Consider the following 13,191-nt stretch of genomic DNA (forward strand, 5'->3'; position numbering starts at 1 on the left):
AGATGCGGCTACTTGTCTAGTCAGACCTTGAATCTCATTCAGAGTAGTGCGGGGCTTCATATTCAAGATCGTCCTAAAGTGCATCGACGAACTTTGTCCTAAAGTGCATGCTTCTCTGCCAGAGTTAGATCTTCTTTCATGATCAATTCTCCGAACAACGGGTGGTCTGTTGAGAGTCCTTTTTGGAAGGCTACTTTAGCTATCGAGTCGTTGCATCTGACTATCTTTGCCTTCTTTGCTTTGAACCTCTTCACAAAGTCGCGAATCGACTCCTTTGGGTTCTTCTTGAAATTGAACAAGTGGTAAGACTTTTTCTTGACTGAGCAATAAGATGAATATTCTTTAGTGAAAACCAAAGAAAATTCGTCGAAACTCCGGATGGATTGTGGTGGCAGGGTGTAGAACTAATCTTATGCCTCGCTTTGTAGAGTGGTGGCAAATATCTTGCACATGAGATCGTTGTTGTTTCGATAGAGGATCATTGTGCTTCGGTAGTGCTTTAGGTGTCTCTCCGAGTCTCCATCCCTTTGAAGGATGTGAAATGTGGCATGCTGAACTTGGATGGAGACTCTGCCTGCTCGATCTCGTCTGTGAAGGGTGGCCTGCTTATGTTGGACATGTCCCATCGTAGTGCCTCGTTAGTGACCTTGTTGCATTGAAAATCGTGCAATCGCTCGGCCATGAGCTTTTCTACTTCTTCTTGAATTTGCCTTTGTTAAGGGTAACAGAGCTCTTAGTTGCCCCTGGTTTAGGCTGCTGTTCTATGTGCTCGGCTCGTCTATGCCGTGGCTGCGTTCCATGTGGTTTGTTCCTAGCAGGCAAGAGAATTCTTCGAAAATTGCTGGTTGAGCTTGAGCCAGACTGAGTGACTGCTTTTCTTCGTCCTTCATGTTGCCTACTCCGATGTAAGGTGGAGGATACTCCTTGCTGGCCTAGCCACGAATGAACATTTCGCCTAGAAGGTTGCTCATGTTGACTATCAGAGTGTGGCCTTAACCATGAATGTATGCTCGTCTGTGGGCCTAGTTGAGAGTGCACACTCCTCCACACGCTAAGACGGGAGTATACTCTATATCGGGGGCTCAATCAAGAGTGTACACAGCCTAAACCGTCTGTTCGTGGCTGCTTGTTGGGACTTTGCTGGAGAGGTTCTTCATCTGCCCTTATCCTACTTCGGAACACCTTGTCTGAGGCACGTTGCATCTCGGTGCTCTACAAAAGTGAATTCACCAAGGTTGTCTGTTGTGCGAGGGCGTTCGTCAATTTTATCAAAACAAGTGTTGTTCTCCATTTGGGTTGGAAGAGCTTGGAAAAAATGTGTCTCCTTGAGCAATGGAAGTGTGGTAGATTCCTGGCGCGAGATTTAAGTTAGGAAATGTCAAATTCACTAAGAAATGTGGTGAAAATACCCCTGGTTCTGTAGCCCCAGAAATTTGAAGTAGGGATGGTTGAACTAATCTTGGACCGATTTGGGCTGCTTGGAAGGCCACGAGAGCAGGCTGGGCCCCTAGAGCAGACTGGGTCACAAGAGTAGGTTGGGCCGTTGGCGCAGATAGGGTCGCGGGAGCAGATTGGGCCGCGGGAGCAGGTTAGACCACGGGAGTAGGCTACTTGGCGTGTGGCGCATGTAGGTGTGAGGCTAGGGCTCTGCTTGGCAACGCGTTGGGTTCGCGTTGGGCTTGAGTGGCTCGGGTCGTCATTCCTTAGGCTTGGGCTCATGTGGGCTTGAATGGCACGGCTTGGGCCGTGGTTGTGGCGTCGTGGTGGCCATCGTGGTAGTTGCCATGGTGGTGCCCCGTAGGGGTGGTGCCGCTCTACTCATCATTGTGTTGAGCCTCGTAGATCACCGCGTTCCTAATCCTTGAACGTTGGAATTTCTGTTCGTCGAGGTTTTCGAATCTCTTGCCATTGTACTTTTCTTTTACGTTTTATCAAAAAAAATTTAAAAATAAAAAATTCCAAGAATAAGAGCGTACAAAAAATCTACAAGAAAACAAAAAACCTTGAATGTGAGAGTCTTCTACGAGTGTTTGATCGAGACTCTTAATGAAAGCACCAATTTGTGGATGCAAATTTCCGTCTTCTTCTTCTTATACAAAATTGCACCTACAAAACAAATAACACATTAGGTCAAGGCCAAGAGCCTCACGCGCCCACGATGATTTTTTTTTTGGGGGGGGGGAGGGCTTTGGCCGAAGAACCTCCTCCGATGCCAAAGTTAGAATTTTGAGGGAAAATGTTTGGAGAATTTAGAGAATTTTGCAAGAGAGTTGGAATTAAGTTTTGGAGAAAATGATATGATATTTATAGGGTGTGGCCAGCCCCTTTAGGAGGATGGGGACCGGCCACTTGGATGGTTTTTTGGGTGAGATTCATGATTTGTTAGCTAATTAATAAATTAATTGGGTAATAAATCAATTGATTAGTTAATTAATATAATTAGAAAGGAATGATTTGGGGGTTACCTTGTGGAGAAGATTTGATGAGGACTGATGAAATAGGTTTTGAATAAATACCTATTTTGGGCACTTTTGACTTGATTGAGGGATGATTGCTTACTGCTTGCGTGTAGAAATCCCGGTGTGCCTCGAGGGTAATCTTGTATTTTTCATCCAAAAATTCACGTGTCGCCTTCATATTCTTTTTAATTATTTTTGGCTCTACATACGCAACGAGATATATCAAGAAAAATTGAACGATTTCACAACGCTAGAATCCACTAGCAAATCCTATAATCCACTAGGAATAATAGAGAGAAAAACTCACATTTTATTGATAACAGTCGAAATATAACAATTCTGACACCAAATAGGTGTATTTATACGTCCAAAACATAAAACCCCAAACCTTAATAGGACTTTACATTCAAGCAAGAAATAAAATAACCGGTTAACAAAGTTTCAAAAATATCCGTAACTTCAAATTTGTTTTGGGATAGTAAACGTGGGAATTTGGCCAATTTTGCCTTATTTCATCACGAGCAAAGTTATCTAGTGCGTATTGTTCCTCGCGTCATTCTCTTCGAAAATATATGTATTATACAACGTCTGATTGTGACATTAACAACAAAACCTGCATCCCATGAGCCTTACTGCCAATTTTGCATCTTCCATTCTACATCACTTGTTTTCAGAAAAATCATAGTCGAATTACATCAGTTTTTATGTTTCACAGCCCAATATAAACTAATTCAAATTGACAAAGATTTTATTGGATCGACCTTTGTATTTTTATTTTTGGTTATGTAGTTCAACCTCACTCTAACTCTCCTCAGTGTCATGTCATTCACTTACATAAAAAATTAGAAGGACAAAAAAAAAAAAAAAGACAATTGTAATCAACATCCGAGCAACACCTCATGCAAACCCTAAACTGTGAGGTAACATTTTATCAACTTAAAAAATTGTAATATTTTTGGTCGGTTTTAACAACCAATCGAATTAAATTGGTTCTTCAACTTTCTCGTATTCCAATTGAACCTAACTTAAAAGTTGCAACCAGCATTCCAGCTAGGGGTAATGCTAAGGAGATTAAATTTATAGATAAAGTTTTGAAAATTAAAAGGCATAGAAGTTGATGATTGGTTTATTACTTAAACGTTGATAAACGTGCTTATTTATATTGATGACACATAATTTAATTTGGAAATTTAATCTCTCTATCATTATCCTTCGAGCTAACATTTCTTTATTGAGCTTCCTCCCCTCAAATTGAAAGATTTGATATAAAGTTTAATTCACATATTATCTTTTGTTAAAATATATATATGACAATTAAGCGCATGCACATTTTCTATGTAATGCCCACGTACATTTTCTTGCCTTCTTCTCAACTTCTTTACAAAAATTAATTAATTATTTTTGCAAATTTTCTTCCTTCTTTTATTTTAACACTTGCTTTTAATTAGTTTGTAATAACTAATAATTTTGTACAATAAATGGCGCATCATGACGAAGAGAAAATAATTAATAAGAACAAGAACACTCGAATTCATCATAAAGTATGAGAAAATCTCAATTTTAATATTGAATAGTTGATAAACTTTAATTTATGATTATGTTGGTGCAAGACGCTTTTTTTTCTCTCTTAGATTGGATTAAAATTCCCAGCAATATTTTTATTGAAGCCCATGTTATGCACCCTTCTTTCAGCTTTGTACGTTTTCAATTGCTATTAATGAATATTGTACTTCAATTTCAAAAGATTGTTTTTTTCTTTGCCAAAAAAGAAAAAAAATATTGAATAGTAACAACTGTAATGCCAAAACGGTATATTTATAATGTAACTTAACGCTAAAAGCCATAAGAGTTCAAATATAAATGGAATTAGATAAATAATAAAATACCAAAAACGTCCTTAAATCTTAAAACCTTAACTAAACATTGTAAACGATAGAATCTAGTTGAAAACCCCCATACATCATGACAAAGCGCTGAGTTTAATGTGTGTCCCTCTTTGAAATGATGGGTAGGGGCCAAGTCGGACACCAAAACCTAAATATGCAAAACTCTATTATTTGATCTAATTTACGCCTTTCGACTTGATCTTCAATCCACTACACCATCTAATCTTCATCAAATAATGTAATGGTGTTTCTAACACTTCGAGGACATCCGACAAAGGAGTAATGAATTTATAATAATGTAACAATGTTTCCTTTTTCTTTTATCAATGGAAACAAGAAGAGAGACTTGAATTTAAAATATCTTCTAAGAGGTATCAACAGATTATACATGTTTACTTACTATCATTTTGATTCTTGAGTTTCATTCATTTACTAAAATATGGATAATGAAATTATTTCATTTATTAACTTTTTCATGTGTTTACTTACACGTAAGAAATAAAAAAAAATACAACTTTTTCCTTAAAAATCTGTAATAAAATATCTAAAAATAAAAGAGAATTAGATCAATTATTAGAAATTAGTTGATCTGATTTTTTTTTCTTACTTCTCCTACTAGTGTTGTGTAGCGTTGTTTCTCGAAGGAATAATAATTTTACTGGGAATCAAAGGACCCTGATTAAAGAGTGAATTATCAGAATAGCACTTCACCTAGCTTGTCCCTTCAACATATAAAAAAATCTATATTGGTATCAAAACCATGAAGAAAATTCTTTTTGCCCACGGCTTTCCTGAAACAACTAATTCCATTCCCACCCAATTTACATCGATGGTGATGCATACGTGTTCTTAATTTTATTTTATGGAGAAATTATAGAACCTAAAACCAAATTAAGAAAAGTTAGTCACTAAACAAATGGTTCATCCATTAGGGAATCATACCCCGAACCACATCACTTCCTCCTACTGAGTTGACTAACATTATTTATACTTTTAATAATTTTATTATTATACAGGTAACACCTCTTTAACACATTAAAAAGACGATTAATTTGTAGCTTAGCTAGCTACCTACTTACACTTTTTATGTAATTAACAGATCATGCCACTCTTATTTAGCAGCCACCTACATACACTTTCCATGAAATTAACAGATCATGCCCTTCCTAATTAGCACAAGAGGCCCATTTAATTGTTGGTATAGAGTAATGTTTCATACCATGTTTTTCTACCACATTTTTATACCACCTTAGGTGGCATTTAATGTGGACAACCATATTATTTGAATTAATTAGATTTTTTAATTTAGTTCATTATTTAATAAAATAATAATTAAGAAAAATTAGTTAATTAAATGATGATTGTGATATACGAGGAGTCTTTCTCCTTTCTTTCCTTGGGTTTTGAAAAATTTTCAAATGATATGGTTGTCCACATCAGATATCAACTAAGGTGGTATAGAAATGTGATATAAAAATATGGTATGAATAGTATTACTCATACATGGTGTCGATAAATACTTTCTATATGGTCCCTCCTAACCCTAAGGCACTTTTTCTTATTTTCAAGAAAAGAATATTCAAACACACTAGCCAATTCAGTCCTTGACCTAACCTTCGAGCTCCACACTATAAAACATTGATTCTGCCCAGAACAATTCACCAAAAATCTACATGTGTTTTTCATTCCATTGAAGTCACAAGAAAACCCTATACAACCTTGGTTGCTTTAGTTTTTTCCCACCACTATAAATCCCCGACCTCTAATCTCTTCTGCTTAGGCAGTGATCATTCAGCTTCAAAAACTTCGTTTTCTCACAAACCCGCAGTTTTTTTTCCCCAACTTTAATTTTTCTTTTTGAAAAAATAGGAAGCTAATACAAGATACCTAGCTCTGCATATCAGGAGAGTTTGAATCCTGATCCTAGCTTACTCGGACCGATCGATCACCTTTCCTACCTACCACCGGGCTAACCCCAGTGGCTTGCATCTCTCTCTGGTTCTCTCATCTCTCTTTAAAACTCCACATCAAGAAGTTTGTGCAGGCTATTTTTTTATCCAACAATTCGTCGCGTTTATTGTAATTTAAAGGTAAGTGTTCCCGAAAACTATGTGGGGTATTTTGTCGATTTGTAGTGAGGACTTCGTTACATGTGTAACTTTGGATATAAAGTTTCTATGAAGTGAAATCTCACCAGTGTTTTTGGGTCAACCTTGCAGGTTTCAATAATTATAAAATGAGAATTCTCATGTCTGCCTGCAAACAAGTAGTACAGCCGATGGTGAGCTTCCAAGGCCCCGGGCTCACCAACATAAACATGGATCCGTTTTTACGGCGAAAAGATAAGGTTGTGATCGTAATGGGAGCCACCGGGACTGGGAAGTCCCGGCTTGCCATAGACCTCGCAAGACATAATCCGCCGGCGGAGATTATTAACTCGGACAAAATGCAAGTCTACAAAGGCTTGGACATCGTCACCAACAAAGTCACTGAGGACGAGTGTAAAGGCATACCTCACCATTTGATAGGCAAAGTCGATCCCGACTCAGATTTTACTGCCAATGATTTCAAGCACCATGCGTCGTTGGCCATCGAATCGATCTTGGAGCGTGACAGATTGCCAATCATTGCCGGGGGTTCAAATTCGTATATTGAAGCCTTGGTGGATGAACACTCGGAGTTTCGAATGAAGTACGAGTGTTGCTTTCTTTGGGTTGATGTGGCCATCCCCGTTCTCCACTCTTTCGTGTCAGAGAGAGTGGACCGGATGGTGAAGATGGGTTTGGTGGAAGAGGTGAGAAGAATGTTTGACTCTACAACTGAGAAAGAATATACGCGCGGAATCAGGCGAGCCATAGGCGTGCCTGAAATGGATGAGTATTTACAAGGCGAAGCAAGTGGTAATAACGATGATGAAACTCAAGAGAGGCTTCTTCAAGCAGCAATTTCTAAAATCAAAGAAAATACTTGCATTTTGGCGTATCGCCAATTGCAAAAGATTCGCCGGCTGCAAGCTCGGCGGGGTTGGAACATGCACCGCCTTGATGCCACGGAGGCATTCTTAAAGCACCACGCGGAAACGAATCAAGCGTGGGAAAAACTCGTGGCAAGACCTGCCACGCGGATAGTGCGTCAGTTCCTTTTGGATCCAATTCCCTCCCTTCTTCCGACAGAGAACATCACCGCCACTACCACGGCTGCGGTTCTTTCCACGTCTATGCCGACAGTGGCCACTGCAACACGATAGCTAGAGGAAGTAGGTCTGGCCGTCTCTGCGGTTAAATCAAAAATAAAAATTTAAGAAGAAAAACATAGTTACTGTGGGAATGTAAACGCTGCTGTCACTGTCAGGTGGTTAAGTTAAAAGTACATCTACATCTTGGGTGGCCGTACAGTTGGAAGCATTTTAGAAATCCGTGCTGGCTGCTTTGAAGGGATGATGATTCTTTCACTTCCTAATCTTTCTTCCATTTTCTCTTTTCTACTTAAACTGTTATAATTAAACTATATCAATATCTTATATTGTATTTTTATAAGAACATAAAAAAAAAAAATACGGGGAAAAGGAAAGAAAGAGAACAGAAATAGGATGAAAGAAAATCTTGCTCAGCTTTAAAGTGCTTTCTTTTACATTTCGTGTGTCCGTACGTACCACGCTGTGCGATGCGCCTGCGTCAAATCATCATCAATTATGAGTTGATAATTAGGCTGTGGGGTCCATATATATTGAGAGCTCTCCAATAAACCCTAGCTAGGCGTGTGCCGTTTTTACACCCTGAGTGATGATGAACTCTTTGTTCTTTTTATTTTACATGTATATTGCTAAATTGCTATGGTTTATTTGTGATTTGGGAATTGGGAATTTCCAACAAAATAAGAAGGTGTGTGTGCATTTGGTTCTTCCATCCATATCCTAATTTCTAAAGTTGAGTACGTACGTACATCTTCATCATGATTCCACATCTAAATGCAAACAAATTCACGATAGAGTTGGTCTTGAAATATAAGCAAGTTAAATCTAGCTAATTACAAAGTTCAAAGGAATTCACTAGGTTTGGCATGAAAATTAAGATATTGATTAAAATGTGTATTGATCGTGGAATTAATGTGCAATTTCCGTACGTGAAGATGTTCAAGTGCGCACAAAAAAAAAAAAACGTTAAAGCCACTGAAAACAATAATGTTTGATTAAATGAGAAAAATTGTTAAACAATTCTATAAAAAGTAATTCTAGATAGACCAACTTTTTAAATTACATTATTTACAAATCATGTGATGACATGATTTGTCACTAATAAGAAATATACACGTTAATCAACATTTAAAAAATAATTTAATTATCAACAACTACGTCATATAATTTATAAAATATGGTTTAAATAAATGGTCTCCCTAGCATTACCCTTCTATAAAAGTGTAAGTCTAGAATCTAGAGATTCAAATTAATATGTTACAATCTTGAAAGTAAATAACCAAGTGCGATCATCAATTAGATTGATAAGTCTGAATATATGAGCTATATGTTGAACACTCCAAGTACTATATGTGTTTTGTTGTTATATATTTGTGAGAAATTCAACGCAATACTCAACATATCAGTAATTAATCACTCACATGAGCAAAATCAACCTGTTATATATGCATGGGTAATTCACCGTAGGATATATATCGATCGACTCATAGTGATCTAAGAAGGTGAACAACTATTTATGTATGTGGAATCTATTGTAAGATGCACACATCATTAATACGGTTGAGTAATGTTCTTTAGATTAGCCCTTCTACCTTACCAAGTATACAATCATGATCAATCACCTTCTTGGACAACAGAGCCAAAGGTGAAAGAACCTGCAACGTGCTGGAAGGGACACAGAAGCCTCTCTATTTGCTGGAAGTGAATATGCTGTAATTGAAAATTTTTAACATCTAGCTTTGAGAACATATTGCTAATTGCTATATTACAATTGGGAATCTTTGAAATTAAGAGGGACCAAAAGGAAAACTGCTGTAACTGGTTGGGTCGTCTATGCAAGATCCCTTGTCGTTTTCATGCAAAAATGATTCCAAGTTCCAACTATGCAGATTATCTATAATATGGATTGGCCTTTATACCCACTCAGCACAGGCACTCACTCACCACCTCTTATGTTAAGAGAGGTGCGCGCGGGCCAACAGTGGGAAAAAAACATCTTTTGTTCTTAAGCTTCATGGCTTTTCTAGATAGGAAATGTCACATTAATGGTCAAAATCAACTTTATTAAAGGGGGTTAGAGAGAGTTAGGGCTTAATTTTTCTTATATGGGAATGGGATGGTGCCCAAACATACGGAAAATGTATTTCGCTTAGTGGATGAAAAGCCTAGAGAGGCCAATTGGTCATACCTTTTGATACTTTTGGAGAATGAATAATCGAATCTAAATATTGGAAGAGTAAAATACATGGGATTACTCTTTTCAAAAAAAATATGTTGGGTTTACTAATAGTTAATTAATTTAATTGGTGTTACTTAAAAATTCTGATTGTGTAGTTACTAAATGTTTTTATAAAGTTAAGATTGACTGAATAGGTATGTTTATTAAAATATAGTGATATTCTTTTTCACCTGAATGTAGGAGGTTTTATATTGAATCTCGTGAATGACAATTTCAATACAATTTTATTATGATTGACTTCCAAATTCTTCACTCCTTAATATAAATATATTGTTATATCATAAAACTTGCGAGATAGTATTTTTTTTAAAAAAACTTTTCTTTATAGTGTCAATTGATGGTGTCTATCCTCTATGTACAAACCTATGCCTTACTTGACATGACATCATTAAAACTCTACCCTTTTGATCAGACTTTTAAGCAACTGAATGTTTGAACTTTGAAGACCTAGCTACAACAAGGAGAAAAAAGTGTTACGTACACCAGAAAATAATATTTTTGCCAAACATAATTAAATTGGATGAACGTACGGTAAAAAAACGAAGTTAATTAAGATCGTCAAAGAGTCAAAGTAGCGCTACTATTCCTTGTCATTTCTCTGTCCTGTTATCCTTTGGTCGGTTTCTAATGGAAGAAAAAGTTAAGTTTGATTGGAATGGTAAACAAATTCCTGTTGTCTTCAACGATGCGTAACACCATCCATTCAACTCATCTGTTAATTTGTACTAAACAATATCAATAAAAAGAACAAACATCGCACTATCATATATAATACTATCGTTGATCAATGCATAATCTACATGCGTGATATGCTAGAACAGGCATAGGTTGCAGCTATATATTTGACTGGACTCTTAAGTTGTCATCTAGTCGGGTATGTGAGGGTTGTGATGATTTCTATCAACATGCTATTGCTATCACAAATAAATGACGCTCCAAGGGTTTTTCTTTTTCTGATCATGGTTTTAGGGCTTCATTCCATTTTTTTCTGGCATCGTCCCTCCACTTTTGATCAACAAGTTTGTTTGAACTTGCCGTGACATGAACCACAATATACACGTTTGACATATCACTGTACTTGAGCTAGAGCTAGCTAGGGTTTTACTTTTACAATATGATCTACCAAAATGATGTGTTTAGTTTTGTCAAGAGTCGGGTTGGAAATACTACTAAACTAATTGCTAGATGACCGAACGTGGGTCGAATATCTTTTATTGTTTTTCCTTTTTATGATTTCTTGATTGAAGTGGTAGGCCTTAAAACAAGTATCATCCATGGTCCTTAAAGTACTAGACAATTATTGAGGGAACCATGCATGCACACTCCTATAATTTTCGAAGCATAGGACATGCAATGAAATTGACTGGCTAGTATATATAAGGGAACTTTTAGATTGAAAATGTAATGCCAACCACAAGTTCCTATGGACACCTGCGAAGTCAATTGAAGATAAAGCCTCACATGAAAACAAAAAACAATTGCAAGTATCCGAAAAGAAAAGAAAACCTGCCAGAACACTGTCATAGTCAGCTTGAATTAATTAAACCCTACATTTCCAACCCTATTCCAAAAGAAGAAGAAAAATCGATAATGTCCTCTTGTACTCTTTTAATAATTGGCAACTTGTTTCTACTTATTTTAGATCCATTGTTTCTTGGAAATTTAGGTCAATTTTTTGGTTTTCTTGTCGATGTTTGCTGGCGGTGGCATTTGTTTTAATGGCTTGAGCACCAAGTTTTTGTAGTCTTGTATATGTATTTGGGTATTAGGGTTGGTCTCGTTTGCTGTCGTTAATTGTGATATAAAAGCTTTTGTGTACAACTCAGAAACGCGTATTAGCCACGATCGGATGAAAGAGAGAGAGCAATAAAACACGGTTTTTGGCTAGGGTTGTCGGGCTTTCATAAGTTATAACCACTTATAATTATTTATTAATACCATCTTAATCTTTTGCATAGCTCATTCATTTGGTCATGCCTCCATCTCAAATTTGTAGTCTAAAACAAAATGAAGGTGATTAAAAAAAATGAAATTCTTTGTTATATATGTGTATATACACGTTGGAAGATGTTCACTCACTAAAGTAAAGAAATGATTCTCGCACACCATTTTCACTTTTTGCAGATGTATATTGATTTATGATCTTTGAGTCTCCTTTTTATTTGTTCAATCTAAAGGCCAAAAGTGCAAAAGGGTTGCGTATACAAAAAAATAGTGTAACATCCCACATCACCCAGAGGAGTAGATCATGTAAGCCTTATATGTATATTCTCATCCCTACCTAGCACGAGGCATTTTGGGAGCTCACTGGCTTTGGGTTCCATGGGAACTCCGAAGTTACCCACTGGGAAGTTCTCGTGTGAGTTCCTAGAAACAAAACCGTGAGGGTGTGGTCGGGCCCCAAAGCGGACAATATCGTGCTACGATGGTGGAGCGGGCCCGGGATGTGAGAAATAGTATGTGAAAATCATTTCTCAATAAATTTGAAAATTTGTATGGATCGTTAATCAAAACTGATTCTTACTTGAATATGCCATTGAAATTTACAAGATCTCAATTTGAGCAGATATTCTTTGTTAATAATATGTTTAACACAAAAATATTATTCTGGATTCATAAATGATTTTCTTTATGTGCCATTCCTCGATATAGAGAGGTTACACTTGCTATAATATACAATGGAGCTCAACTACATTTTCAACTCGATCTCACATATATAGGAGGTCTCATAGGGATCTCAATATATAGTTAGACTCCAAAGCTTTTTCTTAATATTCATACTTAATCACAATTAAGAAATAATAGCGTGGACGGTGATGCCAAATGAAGGTTAATCACTCAGAGGTTATTATTATAGCTCTCGAAGCACGAATATACGAGTGAAAGTCAACTAGTTTCTGAATGTATATTTGTCTGATCCCTTACATGGGGGTGGGAGGTTGAGATTCTTGTAGTGGGTCTGCCCTATCTGGAAGCTTAATTAACTCAGAGGATATATATATATATATATATATATATATATATATATATATAGGAAGTACAATAATAGAATACAATGTAAGCACGCACCAATCTGGCAATCTGGTTAATTCAAATCCAATATTTGATGATGAAAGAAATACTATCTAACACAATGAAATCTTTTACTTGTGCACTAGAGAGATTTTGGTTTTGATTCAAGTGTGGACTAGATTTCATATGAAAGATATCCTCAAAGACTATGAGAGGTAGTACTCATTTCAAATCTCAAATAGATTTTTTCCAAATATTTATGGGGTTTGAGTTCCTCACAGATCATCATATCATGTAAGTTAAGACTAAGATTACATATAAAGTTATATGAAATATAATTTTCAAGGACTATGAGTTCGTCATATAAAATCTCAATTAGATTTTGCCTCCACTATTTGTGGG

The 13,191-nt window shown here is 36.5% G+C and overlaps 1 protein-coding gene across 1 annotated transcript; it reads left to right on the forward strand.

The window, feature by feature from the left end:
- The first annotated feature begins 6,026 nt into the window (after positions 1–6,026).
- On the forward strand, positions 6,027–8,149 carry LOC137738353 (adenylate isopentenyltransferase 5, chloroplastic-like). Its single transcript, XM_068477991.1, has 2 exons — positions 6,027–6,435; positions 6,565–8,149. Exon 2 carries the CDS (start codon positions 6,582–6,584, stop codon positions 7,590–7,592), a length of 1,011 nt encoding a protein of 336 aa, XP_068334092.1. The 5' UTR covers positions 6,027–6,435; positions 6,565–6,581; the 3' UTR covers positions 7,593–8,149.
- Positions 8,150–13,191: the final 5,042 nt, after the last annotated feature.

This window comes from Pyrus communis, chromosome 6 (assembly GCF_963583255.1).
Source record: "Pyrus communis chromosome 6, drPyrComm1.1, whole genome shotgun sequence".
In the NCBI taxonomy this organism is placed as follows: domain Eukaryota; kingdom Viridiplantae; phylum Streptophyta; class Magnoliopsida; order Rosales; family Rosaceae; genus Pyrus; species Pyrus communis.